The sequence below is a fragment of the Pungitius pungitius genome, chromosome 5, assembly GCF_949316345.1.
Source record: "Pungitius pungitius chromosome 5, fPunPun2.1, whole genome shotgun sequence".
Lineage (NCBI taxonomy): Eukaryota > Metazoa > Chordata > Actinopteri > Perciformes > Gasterosteidae > Pungitius > Pungitius pungitius.
In genome coordinates this window covers 21831010-21854929 of record NC_084904.1, presented here as the reverse complement: position 1 = coordinate 21854929, position 23920 = coordinate 21831010, and the positions used below count along the sequence as shown (strand labels likewise).

Genomic DNA, 23920 nt, shown 5'->3' with positions numbered 1-23920 from the left:
ACCAATCACAGCAGAGTGGACCGGCACGAGGCAGAACCAAATGTTCTACCTGCTTTGATATAATAGTTTTAGAGATGTGTAAATCCTTTTATTTGGGACAATAGCAAGTTTCAGTTTGTTTGAACATCAATTTGGAAATTAAGACGTTCTATTTCTAAACTTACTAAAGGCTTTTTAACCAACAAAGTGGTCTTTTAACAAAATAATTGAATGAAATTCAAGGCTTTTAGTGCTTTGCTGATGGAGGGATTAATATATTAAAATTCATGAGCAGTGTAGCAACGATGGGGGATAAAAAAAAAAAGTGCAAAACCATTTTCTGTGCAGATAATCAGTGAGATTTTATTTGCCCTGGGCTATGAGATACCACAAAGACACTGTGCAAAGAAAGCAAAGATTAAGTCACACTTATGGAGAGTCGGCAAGCACATGTCACACACACACACACACACACACACACACACACACACAAAAAGATTTATATCTGCATGTTCACGTTATATTGCCAAAAGAATTCATGCGACAAATGAGATACAAACAAATAAAATGTCGGCTCAAAACTAAAACAGGAATACCTCAATCCAAATAAATCATAAATCAATACATTTTTTTAAATGAACTGCTCTGTTTAATGTCATTCAAGTTACATGTTTTAATCCCATCACACTTTTCATTGTAATATTATCTGTTGTTTACCGTTTTTAATGAGACACGTTTTAGCTTCAATGAATGCTGGTTTTTATTCCACGAAACAAGAGGTTTCCCTCTGACCTGTTTCTCAAGGAATAAAAGCCCAAATAAAACAATAACAACAAAGTCCAGAGCATCGGCTCCGATACACGACAACTTCAACACATCATAGGAAAGGATACATGACACACATGGATTCACCGACATGAAGTGAGTTACACTTCACTTAATAAAAGCCTCCAGCATTCACGGCCACCTCAAAGAATCGCTTTAAGTCATCAAGCAACAACTGTCATTGTGTTGTGCTGCCTTGTTATATATAAAGACTCCAGACAAACGTTTTACACTCTCAGATTTAAATGTTTGCTAAGCCCCGCCCTTCATAGTAACGGTTGCTACGCCCGTCACGCATCCTGTTCTTTACTTTTAAAAGGAAACTGGTGGAAATGGCGTACAGGGTGTCTTTTATTTTAGACAAAAGTGGGCTTTATCATCTCCAGCTGACAACCACCTCTAAGGCAACTAAGGCAAGCCAGCAGCTAGCTAACTGAGCTAACGCTAACCCTTGGCTAACTATCCAAGCTAAAGCTAGCCAGCAGCTAGCTAGCCGAGCTAACGCTAGCCAGCAGTTTCCAAATAGAGAGGTTTGTAAACAGAGTTTAAAAAGGTGCACTAAACAGCCTGCTGGATTGCGTAATGTCATGCTAAAAGTCGGATGCTAAAGCTAATGGTGAAGTCACGTTTAACGTAACAAGAGCAAAGGTGTGGAGAATGAGGACTAGTCAATGGGTTTGACAAATGTCATACAGTATTTATTAGTATATTGCGTTTGCTGCGTCTGTATTTCTTACTTCCATAAATCCAAGAGAGAGCTAACGTTGACCTTGAGTCAGGACTTACTGCTAATGAAGCAGCTTTGGGTTTCTTTCGTAATTGAAGCTCTTTTTGGCCTTTCAGTGTCTCCAGAATGTGGAGGACAAACTCAGGACAAACTGGACCATCAAACATTCGCCGTTAACCTTCGAGCAGATTAACGGTTTGCTTTATCATCTTTGTAAATTGAAGAAATCTAAAGCTTGACTTGAAAGTCAGACTGTGCTTAGTTACGGTTGCTAGGCTATGATTGGACAATGGCAGGTTGGGGGGGAGGGGTTTAGCAAACAATCAATTTCTCGAACATTTGGCACTGTAACAAGTTACAAAGATAAATTCCAAACTCTAATGATTGCCTTTTTGATCACCAGTGGTTCTCCAAATTATGCTTTTATAACACATTTTTTAAAATGTTAATATTAATATTTAATTTTCTAAAAGTGCAAGCAAGCAGGTACAAATCAAGCAGAAGCGCGGATGTCACGACCAAATCTTTTTTCTCTTCAATTTTTTTTCATACAGAATTTGAATAAGCTTTAAAAGCACAGAGTTAAAAAATATACTAAAAAAATGGTCTTAAAAACAGGAATTTAAGCAGACTGGTATTGCTGTAGCTTATCGATTATTGGTAATACATTTCTAAGCTGGTAGGGGAAGGTGCGACAAAACACACGATACAGATACACAAAGAGGACAAATGAAGTAAAAATGAATACAGACTATGAACTTGAACGGCGGCGATGGAACGTCTGTCGCTTTCAGTCATCGTCGCTCCGGTCCGACTGATCCTGCAGAGAGGAGGACATCGCAGGCGTTAAGACGAAGAGGAAGAGGAGAGAGGACGAAGCACCGACTGTCGAGTCTCAAAGGGGACTCTTTGTCGAGGGACGCGACTTTTGTCCACAGATGTTGAACCAGCTGTTTAAGAATACATTTATATTTGAAAAAATACTCCTCCAACTTGTGCTGGATGGGAAAGAATGTCGGATCCCAGTTGGTTTACTATCTGGATAGAATATAAAAATGTATTACTCCTGCTGATGAACTGGATTCAGACCGATGGAGCCCCTGTCTACCGACATGTCATATTTTATATCATATTCCGGTATTTTAAATAACCTTAAACAACCTTTTAAAGAACATTTTGAATCTAGAGCCGACAAGACGGAAAGTTACATCGAATATGAAAACTCATCTCCTGCCTGTACATCAAGAAGCAAAAGTATTATTTCACTTCACAAGACACTTTCCCAAAATCAAAAAAAGTGCCAGCATCTCACTGAAATGCTTTTCTTTGGGTGACTTTGCACCTGATTAAGTGTTGTGAGCTGCTTAAAATCACTCCGATTGTCCCTTTGAAACTACCAGAATCCAACAGGGAGGAAGGAAGGCATATAATAACACCAGGTTTGCTCTTAATCAGACGTGTGTGGCGTGTGGGAGGCGGCAGAAGAGCATCAATTAGCCGTTGATTACGTCAAAGTGAGTGCTAAGTGGTGGTTGCCATGGCTCCGAGTCCTCGTTACTGGTGTTTGTCGTGCTGGCAGCAGATGAGAGGGACGTCGGCCGGCGTGAGGAGCCGATGGGACACAAAGGAAGCTGTCGAATACAGTCTTACGGGGGGGGGGGGGGGGGGGGGGGGGTGCTCACTGGTAGAGTCCCTGGGGGGGATTTTATTTCACGTGTCGCGTGATGTTTTCTCGTTGGGGGGAAAGCGTGTTTTTGTAAGTCGGTGCTGAGTCATCGATGCTCCGCCTTCGCTCTGATTTAGAGGATTGGAGGCTTTTCATGTCTGGTGAAAAGGACTCGGGGAGCTTCCCACAGTTTGGAGCTTTCTGTGCTTCACCGACTCCGACTTGACATTTTGACACCAATGGGAGACGCAAAGCCTCCGCTAAGCCAAACAAGAGAAGGACTCAAAGCGCTCATTAATATCCGACACTCGGCGCTGAAGCAAACGATAATTGTCCGACGCCAGTGAGTCACCCGACGGGTACGTGTGACTTCAGCCCCTCTGCGGACCCACGGCCGTCATTCTGACGTCTCGTATGGGGACACGGCGTCCACAGAGACGACAGCTTAGGTAGCGTTAGCTCGCCTGCTAGCCGCCGGCTGAGAGAAGTGAAACGTCTTCAAATCTGCATCTCAATTCACTGCCTCAAACCTCCGTTACTCACCGCTGTGAAAGCGCCGTTAGTTTCTCTCCAAGAACCATTTGAACATCTACATGTGCTCATCTAAAAGAATTCTGCAACAAAGTACCTATATTTCGGCCTCTTTTTCTTCTACCGACACTTTACCTGCAATCAGCTGTTAATGACCGTAATTTTCTCTTTTCTGTCACGTGAGACAAGTCATGAAATACAGAGAAAATGGCGGCTGGTGTTTTTCGCCACCTACGTTGTCGTCCAGGTCTTCGTCGCTGTCGTCGTCGCTGACCACCGGCTTGGCCTTCCCTCGGCTTTGCCTCTTCTTGCCCTTGTCCTTACTCAGCTTGATCTTCACCCGCACCGCCTTGGCTGAAGGGGAAGGAAGCACAGCGAGGGGGTGAATGCTCAGGGTCCCTCGGTAGAGAACGCCGAGGCGTGCAGAGGACGTACCCTCGGCCTCCGATTCCTCCTCGTCCTCCTCGTCCTCCTCGCTGTCGTCGTCGCTCTCCTCGTCTTTGGCGATCTTCTGCCTGGCACTTTTGAAGACTGACTGAAGCACAATGGAGTCCTCGTATATCTGTGTGTGTGTGTTTGGGAGGGGGGGGGGGTGAAATAAGGGAGACGGGAGAACGTGAACACCACTCATGATCAGTGGACACCTGCCGTGCTCTGCAGCTACCGAGGAAACCCTTAAACCTTTGAGTGGGAATAAGATGTGTCATAAAATGTCAGCTTCGTATTATGGACTTAAATCACTTCAGCTCAACGACTTCATCGTTTGCTTTGTGAAATGAAAGAAAATATCTCCAGCAGAGTCTCAAATGTGTCTGGTGTTCTCAGACCATCCCAAAACAAAGTGATCAATGTGCTTCTATGGAGTATAAAACAGTAATACATCTTTGAGTTCTATTAGCTGGAAGGAGAGAGTGTTAAGTAACAATTACGCTCTCAAAATAATTGCTTCATGATTAAAGTTCAAAGCAGAATTTCCTCACGCAAAGTTCTGGAACCACTTTTAAATCAAATAAAGAACGTTCAATTCAATAAGCTGCCTGCAATGTTTATTGTCAGATATAAGTTTTAATCATTTAATAATAAATATTCTCCTCTTTTTCAAGTCAAATCTAACAAAGCATTTGAAAAATGTTTATCCTAAATGAAGTTGAGAAAAATGAAATGGAAGTGTATTTTCTTTTGAATTAAAGATGCCGTGTGGTGGTGCGTGAGGCCGACCTGGGAGCCCTCCAGGTTGAAGGTCTGCGCGTTGTGACACAGCAGCATCACGTCTCTCTCCAGGTCTCCGACCCCTTGGTACTTATGGTTCCTCACGCGGTCCTGCAGCGGGATCAGTACACTACAATGGAATCACCGGCTCTCCTAAGTGGACGTATTTCTAAGGGTCTCTTTGACCCGTTATTATTGGTTATTATAAACCAACGGTTGGCGTACTTTGATCTTTTTGAAGTCCACGGGTTTTCTGATCAGCTCGTAGTATTCTGGGAGCTCCTTCCTGGACGGTAACTGGACGAAGACCTCGCTCAGCTGCCTCCCGGACCTGCGAAACACAACCCATCGGCATCGAGTCATTGTTACAAAGACAAACGCAACTTTCATTTAACATTGAGCGTGTGCGTGTAAACGACCATTTCAACCCACAACACAAGTCGAATGGGTCCAGGAGCGTGTTGGGGGGGGGGGGGCCAAGCGTCGATGACTCACAAAAACACTCCTCCTTCACCTTAAATTGACTGGCAAGAAAAGTCACCGAAAAACTCCAGTGCGACACCCGATATGGCGCCTCCACTTGAAAAATGAAAAAAAAATTGATGCTTCTTAAAGTAGTTCTCTAAAATAATGGCTTTTCTCCCCCCCCCCCCCCCCCCGCGTGAATCAAAAACCCTTCTACATGTGCATGAAGGCTCCCTTTGCCTCCTCGGAGCATCCCGTCAGCAACACGTTGTCTAAAGTGCCCCCGATGACACAAACTGTGCAACCGAGGAGGCGGTCGGCGAGACTCGTCTCGGCCCGGCGTCATGGCAACAAGCGTCTCTGGGAACGCAGGCCCACCGCGGACTTTCGGGGAAGGCGCTGATGAATGAAAGTGTGCCGGACAGCTCCAACATCTGTATTCACCGCGCGCTTCGCTCCGCTGACGAGATGTTTATTAACTTCCAGGAAGCGCCGCGTCCTCGTTTCAAGTCGCTCGCCTGTTTCCCGGCCCGCTGCGTTTGAGAGGTCCGGTTGTGTTTCGTCTCGTGTCGGCGGGGAGCCGCGCGTTAAGAAGCTCCGTTACTGAGAAAACTCATTCTGAGAATGGGCGTGAAGTCGGATGCACATTTCCCAGCATGCAAAGCGGCAGGAGACCCTGTGTGTGTGTGTGTGTGTGTGTGTGTGTATGTGCGCTCTACTAAGGCTGCTTACCCGTCCCTGTAGTTGATGACGGTGTCGATGATGGTGTTCATCTGCTTGGTGAGCTTGGGGGGGTTGGCCGAGTGCTTCTCGGCTGGAGGACGCCCTCGTTTCTTCTTGGCCTTGGAGGAGCCCCCGTCGTCTCGGCTCGAGAAGTCCTTGTCGGGGCGTCTCTTGCGTTTGCGCTTCTTCAGCCGGATCTCCTCCTCCATCTCCTCCAGGTTGCCGTCCTCGACGGCCTGGAAAGGGGGGGGTGGGGGGGGGGACAGTTTAAGGGTCGACTTCCTCAGAGAGGACCAGGTGGCCCACGTAGCATTTCCGACGCATTTCTGCTTCTTTAAACAGTAAGAAAACTTCCAACGCGCCGCCTCAGAGTTGTTGATTTAGTTTAGATGTACAGGTTGTACCGCGTTATATCCAGATGTGTATAGTGTATACTTATATATGCACATCTACTCAGCCTTTACCCGCAGCCACTGCTTTTCGGTCAGCGCGTCGCTGTAGTCGACGTCCCGGCGGCAGCGGGACCCTCGGCCGAACATCTTCTCCTCCTCCTCCTCGTACGTGAGCCGCTCCACCTCGGCCTCGTCCCTGATGATCCAGGAGGGCAGCTCGTCCTCCTCCATGAGGCGGGGCTTGCGCTTCGGGTTCCTGGCTTCCTCGCGCCGTCGGTCCATGTCCATGCGCTACGGGGGGGGGGGGGGGGCACACACACACACACATGATGGTACAATGTTTCCATTAAACGGATCGGAAACAATCCCCCGCAGTGGGGGCTGAGTTATTAATACTAGTAACCACCCGACCTTATGTGACCTTACAAGAGCCGACCCACACAAACACGCGTCCATTAACCACCAGAACCTCCAACCGCACGCATTCAGCCACTTACTGCACAAGAGAAAAGCTCTCTGAACAACATTCAAGCCGGCTGACGAGGTGATGGACAACATGTCCTTCTTCAGGGGGACGGACTTGTCCTCTCTGAGTCCACAAAGTCTCAGTCTGCCATTTAGACGCCGATTAGACTGAAAGACGGCCTTTTCTCACCATAAAGAGCTCAAATTCATCTTCGTTGCGGGCGATCATCTGGTTGAGGGTTTCGTCGTCGGGGATCTCATCTTCTTCCTGGAGAAATGTTGGGAAGGAGAGTTTAAACCAATCAAACACCAATTAAAAAGCTGGGATTGCATGAGAAAAATGTGCAACATTAAAAGTGAAGGTTTTCTGATCGTATCCTAAACTTGAGGAGCATCAAATCCATTTAGGAGCTATTTTCACATGTGACACCTCGTCTCCCTCCTAAAATGAATAAGGAATGAGGGTGACCTCGTTCTGCTCCTCGGTCTCCAGGATGGCCTGGAGGAAGGCCCGGCGCTCGTGGCTCGAGGACTTCTGGTCGAACATTCCCGCCTGGATGACCTTCTGGTCCACGTTGAGTTTGTACTTGGCGGCCGCCAAGATCTTCTCCTCCACGCTGTTGACGGTGCAGAGGCGGAGCACGCGCACCTCGTTCTGCTGCCCGATGCGGTGGGCGCGGTCCTGAGCCTGAAGGTCCTGGAGGACGCAGAAAACACAGGCGGTCACCCTCCTCCTGTTCAAACCCTCGCTAACGCCCCCAAAGCCCTGGGGCCCGAGGGACCGACCTGGTGGGGGTTCCAGTCGCTGTCGAAGATGACCACGGTGTCCGCGGCCTGCAGGTTGAGGCCCAGGCCGCCGGCCCTGGTGCTGAGCAGGAAGATGAAGTACTGAGATCCCTCCTCGTTGAACTTCTTCAGCAGCATCGCTCGGTCGTCCGACTTGGTGGTTCCTGAAAGGTGACATATCACAGTGGAACGGGATGTTTTTAGCCTTTGTATTTGATTGGACCACTAAAAAGTAGATGGTCTATCCATCCGTCACGTCACAGCATCTTTCTTGAAGCTGCATTCTCTCCGCCGACCACCAGGGGGCGGCTCCTCTGGTGCTCAAACCCCTCCACTCCTCTCTTGATTTATTCACGTTCTAAACATGAGTTTATGGTCTCAATCTCTAGTTCTAAGTCTTCGTGGATGAATGGATACCAATTACGTGAGCGAGTTGATTGAAACAATCCTCAACGTTTAATTAACTCTGGTTTCTCCCACTCGGCGTGTTTCTCTTTCAACATTCCATTCGCTCCAAAATCCTGATTCACGACACACTGACTCAGTTCGTGGTCTCAATTTCCACATTGATTTCTGCTCCCTTTGTTATACAGTTCCACATTAGCAGCGCCCAACCCGAGGCTTCAAAACATCCGCCCACCAGACGATGGTGGTCGCCATGGAAACTTTGTCCGCTTCTTGTATGCAGTCCGAGCCAAGACCCCACATTGTATTGTTTATTAAAACCTTCAGTCGAGTTCTACGGGCTTTATTGCAGCACAAACCCTTCACTAGTTTATTGCTACAAAGTGGGGTAAAAAACGGGCTTAAACTTAACGTTAACGCCGCTAATGGCGCTCCTTCCTTTGAAGGAGCCCTTGAGATGACCCGCTCTGCGACCCGAGGGCCGACCCGGCCAGGATCACCGCTGTGGGCTCACCGTCCAGACGCAGGTACTGGAAGTTGCGGTAGCCGAAGTAGTCCTCCATGATGGTCATGAGGGTGGTCATCTGGCAGAAGAGCAGCACCCGGTGGTTGGTGGCCTGCAGCTTGGGCAGGATGCGGTCCAGGAGCTCGAACTTCCCCGACGCTCGGTACAGCTCCAGTCTGGGTGGAGGTGACGGAGCAAAAAGAGGAAAATGATATCCCTGTGAGGTGGTTATTGATCATTAAAGTCAGGCTCGGTGAAGCTTCAACTGTTTAAGTAAAGGAGCCGTGTGCTGCTGCCTTTTAATTAAGTCCAATAATGATCCGTATCACACGGTGCACTTTACTTATAAAGATGTATTTTCTACCCCTCTTATCCTTTTTTAAATGTTGTTTTTGCTCTTGATTGATTGAATTTAATTACCTTCGAAGGTTTTGCACTTTGTTTCAAGGATTTTGGTGTTTAGTTTAAAGCACTTTAAGAGGCCGTGTGGCTGAAACGTGCAACATAAATAAACTTGTCTTATCTCCTTCCTGCACATAGTCTAAATTGTTTCTCTTGTAAAGCATTTGAGATCGATTAACAAGAGAGTCACGTTCCTGGCTAATCGCCAAAGGTCCAGACAAACAACATACTCTGCGTGTGTGTAATTTATGCATTATAAGATTCCTCATTGATTAGAAATCATGCAAATGATCTTCTTTTATTCACTGCACGTTGGGCAGAATAAAACAGCAGCATGTATATACATATATATATATATATATATATATATATATGTATATATACATAATGTGGTGGGTGTAAAGAGAGTCTAAGGAGAAAATACAATAATAACAGTCATTTAATAATCCTCCTTTTCTTTGATGTTGGGAATATACTTATATTCTTTTGTTCCTGGCTGTACTCAGAAATACACAAATAGAGGAGTAATACACAGATATAATAATAAAAGTCTCTGTCTCGACCAACAATCTTGTCGACGTGCAGAAAGTAGAAAAGCAAGGCCCTTCCCTGTAAAACATTAATAAGCCGTATCTAAATCTTTAATGATAACACACCGGAACAAAGAAATCAATGTGGATGAATGAAGTTATCAGGAACCAGACCCATTAGAACCATAGACACATTCATGTATTTGACCAGGGTTTTATAAACTAACTGTTGTCTTTATTTGGGGCTTAATATCAGACAATAAAATAAAGTGTTACCAAACCAATAAATAACCCTTGTTTGTAAAATTTTGAAGACACAGTTATTTCTCTTCCAATGCTCAATAGCATTGAGGGATGGAAATAATCTCTTGTTTTTACTTGTTTTTACTTACCCACTGATGACATTGCCTGGAAAGCCCAAGTGCTCAGCAAAAGACTCCTACAACACAAAAACACCACTGGTGTAAATAACAAGTGTCTCTTCAGCAAAGCTTTGCATCTTTGCATTTAATACGAAATCAAATCTGCCACAAAAGGGCATAAACACACACACACACACACACCCACCTCGATGTGCTGGAACATGTACGGGTGGTTGCAGATCTTCTTCAGCTGCATGATGGTGTTCATCAGGGTCTTGGCTCCTCCTTTGCCCTGCGGACACCAAGCGGGTCAAACGCCACCCCAACGAGTGAGAGAGGAGAGCGAGGGGGCGGCGCGGCGCGCTTACCTTCTTGTCCTTCTCAGAGCCGTCGGTGAGGAGGATGCCCCTCTGCATGTGGCGGTACAGGACCTTCTGAATGGCTGACATGTCGCACTTCACCACGTACTCCACCTGCGGGAACCACGGCGGCGTGAGAGGTGGAGTAATGAGGCCCGGTGCGGAACATGGAATGGTTCAGTATGAAAAATGATCTTAATGTGCAGTAAACAGTCTTAAAAATTCATGTGACTGTTTGGGAGAGCAGCACCTTGACTGTGTGTGTGTGTGTGTGTGTGTGTGTGTGTGTGTGTGTGTGTGTGTGTGTGTGTGTGTGTGTGTGTGTGTGTGTGTGTGTGTGTGTGTGTGTGTGTGTGTGTGTGTGTGTGTGTGTGTGTGTGTGTGTGTGTGTGTGTGTGTGTGTGTGTGTGTGTGTGTGTGTGTGTGTGTGTAACTACACACAGTGAGGCCCAGGCAGCGTAAAAGCACATTTTCTAAAAGCAGACTGCGTGCATCCCTTTATGGATTTTAGGGTTTTGAGCCTTTCAGCGTGAAACTGAAATCAAACGGTCCATCTGACATTCCCTCTCGGAGCCTCGTCTGCTCAGAAGCTTTCTGGAGACTCGGGTGGAATCGTTTCGAGATGCTTCTGGGAAATCGGCGCCGGCCGGGCGGCGATGCCGAAACCACTCGCCAACGACTGCTCGTATCGCCGCTCATTGGCTGCCTCGCCGTTGGTGTTCAAACCAGCAGCACGGAGAAGGTTGGATGAAAGACCTCCAATAATTCTGTTGTGTTGTGTGTCGCTGGCTCAAGCAGTCACAAGGCTACGGGGCACAGTAATTAATTAAGTAGTAAATAGTGTTTCATTTCAAGGGTGTCAAAGGCTGTGCAACCGAGGCTTCAATTAAAAAAGGTTGTACGTGACTACGAGATAAGAGCCCCCGCTTCTAGGAGGACGCTTCTCTGCAGAAGATATTAACCGAAGCCACGGGAATACACCGACTTAATGAAAAACAGCGCGCTGCCTTTGATATCAGAGTCTCACCTTCTCCGGCAGCTGAGACTCCACCTCCTTCTTCAGCCTGCGCAGCAGGAAGGGGCGGAGCACCTTGTGCAGGCGCCGGATGATCAGGATGGTCTCCTCCTCGTTCAGGTCCACCTGGACGCGTCAAGAGAACAAAATGCGACACGAAACGCTGCCGTCAGCGCGTGACGCGACCTTAGAACTGCAGCGTAGGCCGCGATACACAAGAAGGTCACGCACACACACACACACACACAGAAAGACACACACTGAGCGGCATTCACGACCAGAAGCCTCCCCCCCCCCACCCCCCCCCAAAAGAAGGAGCTGACGAGCTGATTGACAAGCGGGACACGTGTGCGTCCGTCTCACTGGATGAAAACGACGCGGAAGGTTTTTTAAACTGTGTTTAAATGAATGTTTGTATTTGCGCCGCGTGGAAATACGGCTGCTGTCTGTCAACAAGAGCAACCCTGAGCCCAGCGGCCTCGTTAAGAAGCCGTAGGAACGCAGGAGATGAGCTAAGAATACGTTCCATCACCTCGGCTTCTATGAGTTGTGTTTTCCTCTCAGTGAGTCGACCCTGAAACCAGCAGGTTTAAAGGTTTAAGAGCCGAGGGAGAGTTACGGGGTTGAGAAACGAAGCCTTTCTTTTTACAGCATATTGGGTTCCTTGCTGCAGGCGGGAGGCCATTCGGGGGGGTGGCGGGGGGGGGGGCGTTAAGCTATCAGACCGTGTGGGCGAAAACAAAACAAGTTAATCGCTGGTAAAAATGCTAATTTCTCTCTGACCTTCGCTGTGGGGAATCATAACCATATTAATGATGTCTTATGCCTTGAAACTCTTCTTTTTCAGTGGAGCACTGTACTGTGGAGGGGTGGGGGGGTTGTGTGTCCGTACGTACCCGCTCCCCCGTCATGGCGAACGGGGCGTTGAACCACTGCTCGAAGGTGCTGCAGCTCTTGAAGATGGTGGGCAGCAGGAAGTTGAGCAGCGCCCACAGCTCGGGCAGCTTGTTCTGCAGCGGCGTGCCGGTGAGCAGGAGGCGGCGCGGCGCCACGTAGTGCGTGTTCAGCACCTGCGTCAGCTTGCAGTGGTGGTTCTTCATGCGGTGGCCCTCGTCCACGATCATGTACTTCCAGCGGATCTGCGGGTGAGCGGAGAGGAGAGACGTTTGACCGACGCGGGGATGATCATCAAGCGCCTCCGAGGTAGTTCCCACTGCAGTGAGTCACACGCACAACACAACGCTGCTGAGTTCACGCCCCCTCTGTGGAGCGCCTCCCATCCGAAGCAAAGCGTCTTCGAGTGACCTCCCTTCGTCGCGCTGCACGGCGGCATCACAACCACACGGAGTCCCCTGCAGCCCCGGCTGTGTGCACGCACAGCGCCGACGGCTAATTAAGCACGACCCCGACATGTGGCTGCTCAAAGGGGCTGAATGAGAAGAAAGGACGGGGGGGGCTCCACGGTCACGCCCCCGTTGTGGCTCGCACAAAGAACCCGTCATTAAAAGAGCACAACACACAGCAGACTGTCTTTTCCTTCTAATCTCCCAGATGCTGTGAAGCTGCTCGATGTAAAGCCCCCCCCCCCCCCCCCCCCCCCGTCGTATCTGTCGATCAAGTGCTGTGCTTGAGAGCAGGTTGGTCCGCCCAAAGACTCTCTGCAGGACGAAGAACCGGTTTAAAAGTCAAGAGACTTTAGTTCAAGAGACGTTTAAACCAATTCTGCTGAGTGTGTGTGTGTGTGTGTGTGTGCGCTTTCGAGTGGATGCAGTTCCTCCACCTTGGCCAGGATGTTCTTGTCCTTGATGATGTACTCGTAGGTGGTCAGCAGCACGTTGAACTTCCCGCTGCGGAGTTGAGGCACGAGCCCCCGGCGCAGCACGGGGGTGCCCTTAAACACACGGAGAAAAGCGTCAGTCGGGAGTCAAAACTAAAGAGTTCCACTGCAACAAGGCGCGAAGCGAGATTCTTACCTTGTAGGCGATTTTGACCACAGAGGGCGACCACTTCTCTAGTTCATACAGCCAGTTGGACAGAGTCCTGGGACAGAGAGAGGAGGAGGAATCAGCAAACAGGACGTCGTTTGGGGGGCTCCGCTCTGCACTCGTGACTCCTTTTGTTCCAACAATGTACAATGTTATTAAGAGTTTAAATCGCCAACATGCTCCATGCTTTCCATGAGCTCACATGATAAAGAGAAGACCCATTTCGCCCCCTCTTACCCTTTAAGTCGTGAAATGCCACAAAAAAGGTATAAATTAATTAGGTGAAGTGGGACATTGGGTCGTTCACCTTTATTTAAAGGGATTAATGGTGCAAAGGCATTGAAGGATGAAAAAGCTTTAAAAAACCACTAAAGGAAGATGGATGCCAGTGAGACTTCTAACATAACAGAGTCTCCTACAGCATGTGGCATCATGGGTGGTTTTTAGCCCCGATGTCACGAGGTCAGTTGGCACTAGAAGGGCTGAGCGGTGAGCTGCGTCGGAGGAGTACTGACGAGAGGGGCACGATGATGAGGAAGGGCCCGTTGATCCTCTTGTACTCCATCAGGTAGGTGATGAGGGCGATGGTCTGGATGGTTTTGCCGAGGCCCATTTCGTCGGCCAGGATGCCGTTCAGGTTGTTGTTGTACAAGGAGACCATCCACTCCAGCCCCTGAACCTGAATAACACACAGAGAGACAAAAGGCACGCCGGCTGTGAGAGCTTCTCCGGAGCCGCTCAGACCCAAACGGGGGGGGGGGGGGGGGGAGCACTTGAGGTGTTTGAGGAGACCATGGAGGACACAAAGGACTAATTACACGTCAAAGAGGCTAAATGTTGAGCTGCCAGAGACACAGCTCGTTCAGAAGGGCAGGCGTGACGATGTGAATACTAAAAACAGGAAAACACAGCGTCCCGCTCGCTCTCCTCAAATGTCGCCCGCCTCTTTTATCTTCTGAGAGATCATAGTCTAGAGAAATAGTGTGTTTATATGTGCTCTCACACGAAATGAAGAAAATATTAAAATCCTCCCCACTGAGGAGCTGAACAGCAGAGGATTTGGCTTTGACTTGTAATTTATGGTGAGAGTTTTTTCAAAGTTCAGGTTTGATCATATTTTCCTCCGCTTGTCTAACAGCAATTATAATAATAATGGCGTCATTTGATCCCATAAACACCTCGACAGAGACGGGACAACCTCATAAAGCTGTCAGTTATTTATTAGCTCAACTAAGGTGTAACGTGATGTAAATTCTTTTTCACACCCTGCCAAAACGGCACGAGGGCCCGCGCAGCAGCACGGCCAATTACTGGCTAAGGAGGGGGGCGGGGGGGCTAATTGCACCTTAACGAGGCCGACGGGGGGTAAAACTGACCAGAAATGAGTGAGAATTGCCCCGTGTAAATTAATTGGGGTTTGTTACAGGCAACAATTGATCCAATTATCGTACAGCTCACACCGCTGCAGCCCCCACCCCCCTCCCCCCTCACACCCCTCACCCCTCCCCCCGAGGAGCTGCCACAATATCGCACACCATAAATCAGAGGAGTGCTCGGTCTGCAGCCTGACTGGAGGAGAAGAAATGGTCGCAGCATCCAATTACCAGCCCCGTATCTCCGGTAAGACGCCGTCTTTCACTGCCGTGTCCTCTCGCTGCAGGGGACACGGGATTATGGCTGGACCGGGGGGGAGGGGGAGGGGGGGGGGCTTCTGTCACTATCATTAAATGCATCCGATATCTGTCACCGTACAGCATTCGGTAAATTAATAGTAAACTGCCTGGTCTGGATGGCTACATTTAATTATTAAGAACTTCTGTGCATAATTTGATATTTTGAGAAGATTAAGATGTAATATGAAATATAGATTTAAATTCTTCAATTATTATTAAAAAATAGCGAGTAGAGCTTGAACGCACCATGCAACCCACCCTCTAACATCTCCTCCTCTGATACAAACACAATGTAGATCAAAAAAGTGAAAAACAAAGAAGCGTAAAGGAATGAAAGGAGGCATACCTGGTAATGTTTGAGTGTGCCGTTGATCAGCAGGGACGACTGCTTCTCCACCCTCTCGATGACGGCGTGGGCCACGCCGTAGTAAGACGACTGGGAGCTGGTCTGTCCGGCGGGGACGCTGTACTCGTCGTCCACGTCCTGCTTGGACGACCTGGGCGTGTTTGAAGAGGTGAGATCGTTGGAAATCAGCTTTGAAAGCTTCAATGTTTGCTGTAGTTTTTTTAAACAATGACCACTTGGTCATAAAAGCCAAATCCAACAGAGAACATTTAAGTTAACAAGTGGACCGTAAACTTTATTAGACTCTATAGAAAGAGTGTGGAGTGGAAAGTATACGAATGCAATACGTTACTCGATAATTTTGTTGGCGGCCGCCACAAACACTTCCACGCCGTTGGGGTCGATGATCTTCTCGTCCTCCGCGTCTGCCTTGGTCCCCCCCTCTTCCTCCTCGCAGGGCAAAGTACAGGACACGACATGAGGCCTCCCCAACGTGCATACAGCTACAGCCCCCTGCTGGACTCTGGTGACAGTGTTCACTGTCTGTGTCCTCCTCGGGACAAAGTCACTCACCTCCTCCTCGAACTCGGAGCCGCTCTCCTCGCTGTCGGACCGCGGGGCGACTTCATAGCTGGTTTGGAAAGGAGGAGAGCGAGGAGAGACGGGGAGAACAGTTACAGCAATTCAGTCAGGCATAAAAACCCTGTGAGCGGAATTAAAAGACGGCAGCAATCCTTGATGATTTTAACCTTTTCTAAAGACCACGGCATGCCTGCAAACACAACTGACCCCTTGCTAAGCCCCGCCCCCTGCTGCTACGCCAGCCAAGCTGCCGGCTACCATGGAGATCAGGCTGTCACTAACTGCACTCTCTGATTAAATATCGTCACAATGCTGGAAACACGGGGCCTCAGCCAAGGGTAAACAAAAGCATGAGTCAAATACGACTAGGCTTCTGGTCACTTGTGTGTGAACAGCGCAGGTGAATCAACTGTGAAAAAGGGGACATTTTTCTGAAATGCAAAGATAACGTTGCGTGGCGTCTCCTGCTCACCCGGGGTTCATCTCCAGCCAGGCCTCCAGCTGGCTGGACTTGGGAGCGTCCGTCCCCTGCAGGACTTTGCCGGTCTCCGTCTGGATGACTTTGACGGGCAGCTCGCTCATCTGGCTGCTCTCATCCAGCGGCTGCAGCACACAGAGAAGAGCTCCTTACTGTCGCTGTCTTTAATGCTACGTATAATACAAAGGCCTATGGGCATCAATGATCGGATCCATTGACCTGTAACCGATTGTTGTTACATAATCATATCCATTTCTGAGATGAAAGGAAGACAATGAAGAGCCTTTGGGAAGCTGCAGGCACTGATTTATGATTTAAGGAGTTAGCATCACGCCTCTGAATGGATATTTAAAGTGTGATCTGACTTTCTACCGGAGCAGAAGTGCAGAAACATGATGTTAGAAGGTCTCCGACTCACCTCTCCATCCGGCCCGATGGCGCTGGTGCCTTCACCGTCTCCAACGTCCTTCTAGACATCAAGCACATGAACCCATTCAGCTGATCACAAATGTCATCATGTCATCTCTCAGCACAGCTTCCCCCATTCTGCCACCGAGGAGGAGCTCTCCACCTGGAGGGCCCCGGGGTCACGTGGGGTCGTGTGCAATGTCACAGTTTTACGTTAAGTAAAGTGGTTGTTTACTTTTGTGTGAATGACCCCCACCGGCCCATTCCTGCTCTCACCTTCTTTTTCTTCTTCTTCTTCTTCTTGTCCTTGGCGGCCTGAGCCGCTTTGTGCTCGTACACCAGCGTGGTGAGGTTGGCCACGTACTCGTCCGTCTGCTGCAGCAGGTAAGCCAGCCGCTTGTCCTTCTTCTGGTCGATCAGCTTACGGTAGCCTTCCTCGTCTTCTGCCTGGGGGGGGGGGGGTAAACACGGTATGCTGGGTCACTGTCGGGAATGACTGTTAAAGTTCATATGAAAACAGATACAAAGCTCATCAAAAACTGTCAATCAATTTAAACGTCTGAGTTGATTCTCAATTCTCTCATCTTTTCTCCAAACCTGAATATCTTTGATTTGTGAACAAAACGAGACATTTGAAGACGTCATCTCGGAAACGCTGATTGATATTTTATGGAATTTGAATTCCAAACAACTAATTGATTAATTGAGAGGATAACTGTTGGATCAATTGTCACTGACATTTTTAAGTTATTAATTGTAGTTGCTGTGTAAAGTGCCGGCGATGTACTGAGCTGATACTTGATAATAAATAACATTCATGGGATGTGTGTGTGTGTGTGTGTGTGTAGATTCTCTCGGCCCCTTTACCATCAGCCTCCTCATCCTCTCCTTCTCGATTCTCTCCGTCTCCTTCTTCTGCTCCCGCTCCGTGTTGGTGTGCCAGGTGGCGACGGCTCGGGTGAGCTTCTGCATCTTGCCGGACATCGAGCGGTGATAGTCTTTGAAGTCTTTGGCGTGCTGCAGGATGCTGTTGAGGTATTCCTGTAAAAAAAAAAAAAAAACGCAGAACTTGTTCGTCATTTTCCAATAGTCCCTTTTTTTTTCCACCTCTGGTAGTCCACTGTCAAGCGAGCGATCACCTGGTGCTTCTGGCGGCGCTTCTTCTCCTGCTCCAGCTTCTGCTGCTTCTCCAGCTTCTCGGTCATGCGAGCCTCCCTCAGCGTCTGCCGCTTGCTGCGCCTGTACGCCTTGGAGTTGAGCGCCGTCTCCAGGGTCGTGTCCCGCCTCATGCACGCCACCACGTCCTGCCTCAGCTGGAGGGGAGACGTCAACAAATGATACGTGGAAGGGCAGCTTGTGAGGAATCATTACAGCCAGGAACGACCAGAGGAGTCCAGGCTGTTAAAAGCTTGATAGTATTGAAGGAATTAAAAATAGATTTATTTGTAAATCAATTACAAGATTTTACAAGACGATTAAGTCATTCTGCAATATTTATTACACACTAGCACCTGTAACAAATGCGTCTTAGTTGTGTATTCCTACTTCAAAAAAAAAAAAAAAAAACACACATTTAAGATTCCTCTCACCCTCTAACGTTTTGTATTACTTGTCTAAAGATGCTCTATTTCTGTGATCTGTGCTTTTATTGCTGTTTTTTTATTTTCATTAAAAGCGCTGCCTGAATAAAATGTGTAGTGTACTTTTTTTTTCAACAAGTGATCTGTCGAGGTATCACTAGAAAGCAAATCTGAGCAAATTGCATTTCTGAAATCCTTCTTTCATCCGTTTTTGGCGGCGGAGGAACTGAAATAGTTCACACGGTTGAAACCCTCGAGGGGGGGGGTGGGGAACCAACACCTGCCGTGTGGATTCGACGTCAGGAGGAGGAAGATGAAATCAACTGCGAGGCGTCCTGGGTAAAAAGACTTTAAGCAGATGGCGTCCCAGTGAGAATGAAAGGAAGCCGGCGCCGCGTACCTGCCGCTGGAAGTTGAGCAGACGCAGCGCTTTGAGCTCCACCGTGGCTTTGTTCCTCAGGTCGGGGGGCAGCGAGCCCGGCAGGCTCTCCAGCTCCTGGATGCGATGCGCGATCCGAGCCTGCAGCCTGCACGGGGGGGGGGGGGGGGGGGGAACACGTCTCAAACCGTGAACACGGGAAGACTCCAGAGATCCGAATCACGGTGTTTGTGTTCAAAGTGACAATCAACAACAAAGCCTCGTCCCGCCCTTTTTGTTTGGGTTACGTTGTTTACTTGCTTTCTCTGGTTTAGGATTCAGTGCGACTCCCGCTCAGAGGTCTTTTCACCAGAATCCAAACCCAGATTGTAAACAGCTTGTACTTTGTAATCTTCTCAGGCAGCTTCTCCTCCCCTCGAACCCCCCCCCATCGAGGGTTATGACTTGTAATAATTCATAAGCTCTGCCTTTATTGTTTTGATTACTCAACTGCCCGCGATGTTTATCATTAATAAACAAACTTGTGTTTCATTCCGACGGTGTCCGGGCCTCGTGCTCTCGGGCGCTCTAATTGGCCCCGCGGGGGGGGGCCGAGAGGTCGGGGTGGGGTCCTGAAGAAGAGATCATCAAAATACGATACCAGAGGCTTAAAGTTGCATGAAGCCTTACATGACAAAGACCCGTGGGCTTCGTACTACAGGTACTTCACTTAAAGATTATTACGAACCAGAGAGGCGTTTTTTTCCGGGGCTCCAAAAACCGGCAGTAAAAAAGTTCCTTTGTTTCCTGAAATCTTGTAAATGCTGCTCACTAATCAAAGAAAGTTGTCATGTTGCGATGTATCAAACTAAACGGTTACCTGTACTCCCTCTCCTGCAGGATGCCCACTGGGTCCAGGCCCTGGGGCTTCTGGATGGGCGTGATGCGGTTCTGCTTCTGCAACTGGAGCATGGGGGACACTTGCTGCCCCGGGGGCTGGGGGGTCACAGAGCCGCCCGGCATGGGGGGCCCGGCCGGCAGGGCCGAGGCCTGCGGCGGCACGGGGGACGGCCGTCCGCTGGGGGCGGGGGGGAGGTGCTTCTGAGGGTTGGCTGGATTTTCAGTCACCTGACCTGGAGACCAAAGGCGGGTGTAAGCGGGTCACTGGGGGGTCACACAGGCTTCATGAACATCACTAAGCAGTTATTTTGATGTCTATATCTCTATTCCTTGAATAATACCCACACCTATTGATTTGTAATATTATGTCAGAGTCAAACCTTTATTTAAACTTGATATCATTTATTAACAGTTTTTCCAGCTTTTGATTCACTAACAAAAACTTTGAGCACGTGTGTGTCGATAAGTGCGTGTGATGCAGAGACCCAGCGTTGTGTTTGAACTCTGCGCTACAGTCAATGAATAAAATATTTCAGAGGTCGGTCAACCCTTCAATTTTATTGACAGCTACAATCTTTCCACCTGGGAACCTTGACTTGACGTCTAATGTTTATAAGAAATATTTATGAATTAAAGAAATAACGCACTTCAAAAGTTTGGAAATCAAAGAAAACTAGTTTTAATGCTAAAATTGAAACGGAACTTTATAAAGCTGATCCCAAAGGGTAATTGACTTCACCACCGCCCCCCCCTCCAGATTGCATCATCTTTCCACGCCGTCCATGACGGCTTCAAACGGATTCTCAGCTCGCCGCCCTTCAAAGAGAACCTGATGTAATCGCTCACTCGGACTCACCGTCAGACCAAGGCTTGGGCCCCGCGCTTGGATTGTGTCCTTGCATGGTGGGGGTGGGGCAGGGACTCAACTGGGGGCCACCCAAAGGTGCCATGGGCATACCTTACAACACAATAACAAGGTAGGAATGATTATACGGTGACGTTCATACGTGGCGAGCATGTGACGGAATGGTTCCGCTTCTCTCTCATTCATATCAGTACAAACTGAAACTGGACTCTGATGCGTCTTCTCACCTGGAGGCCTGTTGTAAGGACTAGCATTAGGTGCCTGCTGCTGCTGTTGCTGCTGCTGTTGCATTGTGGGTAGACTCCTCTTGCCCTGGACAGCCAGCTGGAGGTTATCAGGCAGTGGTTGCCCCCGCCCGAGGATCTTGTAGGCCAGGATCTGAGCTCTGAGCTGCTGCAGCTGCACCGGACTGAAGGCTGAAGGTCCCCGAGGCTGCTGGCCCATGTTGGGGGCGGCGGACTGGGGGTCCAAGGGCATCATGGGGCCCGACTGGGAGGGAGGCATGTGGGGCGGTGTGGGCCCCCCACCTCCTGACATGGGACTAGAAGCGTGCTCATGGACACCCATGGGGGATGGATGGGGGGAAATGTATCCTACAGTACAGGAGAAATCACATCAGTGGAGGAACCTGATTAATAAAGAGAAAACCAACATGCGTTTTTCTCTGATACAAAGTCACTTGAGGGGGTTAAAATCGCTTAAATTATTTATTGTCAATGCAATATTTAGTTTTACTCTTTGAACCGATTAAGACATTAAAATAAAACAGTGTGAGTGGGAATAATCACAATTTCATTGACCTGATTATAATCTGGAGGTATGTGCAAACTGTGAAGAGGGTTTGCTTTAAGTGGAAACGAGTTAAACTATAATTAAAAGATCCATAATCGATAGGAGACCTTGGCTGTGTTGGTCCATGGGACTCTGCGGAGGCCCCATGCCGCTGTGCAGAGATCTCATCCCCACACCTTTCATGTGGCCAAAGTGCATCGCGTCTGCCATGCTCTTCTCGTTCATCCCCTCCATCGTCTGGGAGCAGAAAAAGATGAAGAACATTCAGACACATTCTGACCCCAGACCATACTCTGTAAACCCTGAAATCAAAACCCGAGGACTGATCGCCATGCCACTGCCGGTGGGCTGTTCGTACTCAACAATAAGCAGACACCACGAGACCCTAAACAGCACACTGTACCTTGTGCATGGGATACATGCCATCCTGAGAGTATTCACTCTGTCCCTGCATGCCGTGGGAAGCGTTGGGTGTCCCAGGTCCAGGACTGGGTCCCATCATGCTGTGAACAGAGCCCGGTGAGGGGTCCGGTCCAGGGCTAGGGCCCAGGATGGGCCCCGGGGACAGACCTGCCCCCGGGGAAGGGCCAGGATGTGACATTCCACCTGCCGCGTCTGAAGGGGTGGACATCTACTGAGCTGCTGGGAGCATACCAGACAGCTTCATGGGGGAGAGAGGAGGGAGAATTTAGAGCCATGAAAACAATGGTAGTAAATTTCCACCATAACATCTTAAACTGTGGTATAAGCTCTTTAACTTTCTGAGTTGCATTTCATGTATGAAATATAGTAAATTAGTCAAATAAAGTATTGTCGTATTAACAAAAAGAAGCCTTTATCACATTGAATAGGTTACATTGCTTAAGTCTAGACAACCAGGCTAGTGTCACTTTAGCTGCTTTAAGTGCACACACACAACATAAAATATATATATATATATATATATATATATATACATATATATATATATATATCTTCCCAACTTTAGCTGTTCTATTGTGAACGTTTAGGATGCACCGTAGATTGTAACGTCTCATCACGTGATCAAACAGAGACTTGACATTGGCTAACATCCATGTATTACCCCGTTATCATGAAGGCATAGAAAGTACTAATTTGATTGAGTGGTGTTAATAGATTATTTATAGTCTGTAGGCTCATCATTTTGTAGATAGATTGACAAACAAAAAAAGAAAAACAACAACTTTGAAAAATGACCCATTTAATCTAGAAATATTTGGCTCAACAGATTGAGGCTACGTGATAGAGACTGACCCTTCAATATCTGAATTAATTAATGATTCCAATACTTCTCTCCAGTCACCACTGCCTTTAGGCCCAAATCCCCAAATATGTAAATCATAGCGTGAAGAAACACCTGAATGTATTTCCCTGTAAAAACAACCCCACCACTGGGCCTAGTAAACAAACACATGTCTCCTATGCGACCAGTGGACATCTGGTCCCTCCACTGTCCCTTTGGGGGACTGTCAGTCCGTTACTTCCTGCTGTCAAAGCCCACAGCCCTCATGACGTGATCCCCTCACGTTTAACAGCGTACACGTGTTTATTCATAGGCATAAGACCGAGACCCATGTGGGAGATCATGTACCGCGGGGGGGGGAGTCATCAGCCACCAACGACTGCGCCTCGGTACCGATCAACGGCACATTTCAAACTGGAGAAAAATAACCAGACGGCTCTTCAATCGATCAATTCAGCGACGAGGAACCGAATAAATATAACAGGATGCATGTTGCATTAATAGGTTAAAACCACCGCGATGAGTCGCATCGCCCCCGTGCCGTTACAGCAACGCTAGCTCGCTGTGTTTATCTCCCTAGCAGAACCAGCGCCTGGGCTAACTCTGATTGGATCATGGCTTCCCCCAAAAAACGGGTGGCCATCGCGGATGTGCAGGCTTAAAATCAATGCTCCGATGAAAGTCAAGCGCCTGACGCGACCCTGGCGAATTGTTAAGGGGTCCAAAACGACTTTAATATTACGTTCAGAAGCACGCGGGTTCGCAGAACCGAGCCAGCAGGACGCGGGAGGTGGTCTGCTACGCCCGATCGAAGGGGAACTTGGCTAACTGACGTTAGCTAGCATAGCTGCTAGCTACTGCTAGCTACCTAGAATCTCCAGCTAGCGAACTGTGTCCGTTATAGAAAGTTTGGTCGGTTAGCTGAATGCCAGCTGGCTACATGACAGTTTTTTTATAACAGATGACGCGCCGTTGGTCAATTTACCTTTCGGCGGAACGGTAACAGCAGACGATAAGAGTACAATATCGTATAAGGTTAATGTTTCTTCAAAATATGACTGCTGCCCAAAAGTTCACTCCCCCTCGGTGTTGTTTTGCTGACATGTTAGAAGTTTTTCTTCCTTCGACCATTACTGATTTGTCAATGTCACCGGAAATCCGGTCCTTTGAGCCCAGTGATTGGCTGGATCTCACGTCAATCATTTGTGTTCAGTTTCATGGGCGTGATGCTGCCCTGAAGCCATTACTGTAAGTTTCTGGTTAAGTGGCCATTAATTCAAACAAGACGATGTGCAGTTTATTATAAACTCTGAAATTGTCACGCCAGATTAAATAAAAATGTT

The 23920-nt window shown here is 48.2% G+C and overlaps 1 protein-coding gene across 3 annotated transcripts; it reads right to left on the bottom strand.

Annotated features, from left to right (window-relative positions):
* Positions 1 to 296: 296 nt before the first annotated feature.
* Positions 297 to 23710, bottom strand: smarca2 (SWI/SNF related, matrix associated, actin dependent regulator of chromatin, subfamily a, member 2). 3 transcript variants are annotated; one of them, XM_037482203.2, is made up of 34 exons: positions 23563 to 23710; positions 21717 to 21974; positions 21421 to 21550; positions 20749 to 21114; positions 20513 to 20614; positions 19637 to 19889; positions 18799 to 18925; positions 17958 to 18131; positions 17686 to 17859; positions 17095 to 17265; positions 16829 to 16879; positions 16405 to 16535; positions 15924 to 15981; positions 15703 to 15800; positions 15351 to 15501; positions 13847 to 14010; positions 13320 to 13386; positions 13127 to 13237; positions 12243 to 12485; positions 11359 to 11472; positions 10341 to 10445; positions 10178 to 10264; positions 10003 to 10049; positions 8688 to 8854; positions 7769 to 7932; positions 7452 to 7679; positions 7173 to 7250; positions 6590 to 6808; positions 6135 to 6361; positions 5163 to 5268; positions 4947 to 5048; positions 4164 to 4290; positions 3964 to 4082; positions 297 to 2351 (listed from the first exon to the last, which is right to left on the bottom strand). In XM_037482203.2, the coding sequence occupies exons 2-34, from the start codon at positions 21942 to 21944 to the stop codon at positions 2322 to 2324; spliced, it is 4719 nt and encodes a 1572-aa protein (XP_037338100.2). In that variant the 5' UTR covers positions 21945 to 21974; positions 23563 to 23710; the 3' UTR covers positions 297 to 2321. The 3 variants fall into 3 exon arrangements, with proteins under 3 accessions (XP_037338100.2, XP_037338102.2, XP_037338101.2); XM_037482205.2 differs by having other exon boundaries at positions 15703 to 15797; XM_037482204.2 differs by lacking the exon at positions 23563 to 23710 and adding an exon at positions 22951 to 23335.
* Between the last annotated feature and the right edge of the window lie 210 nt (positions 23711 to 23920).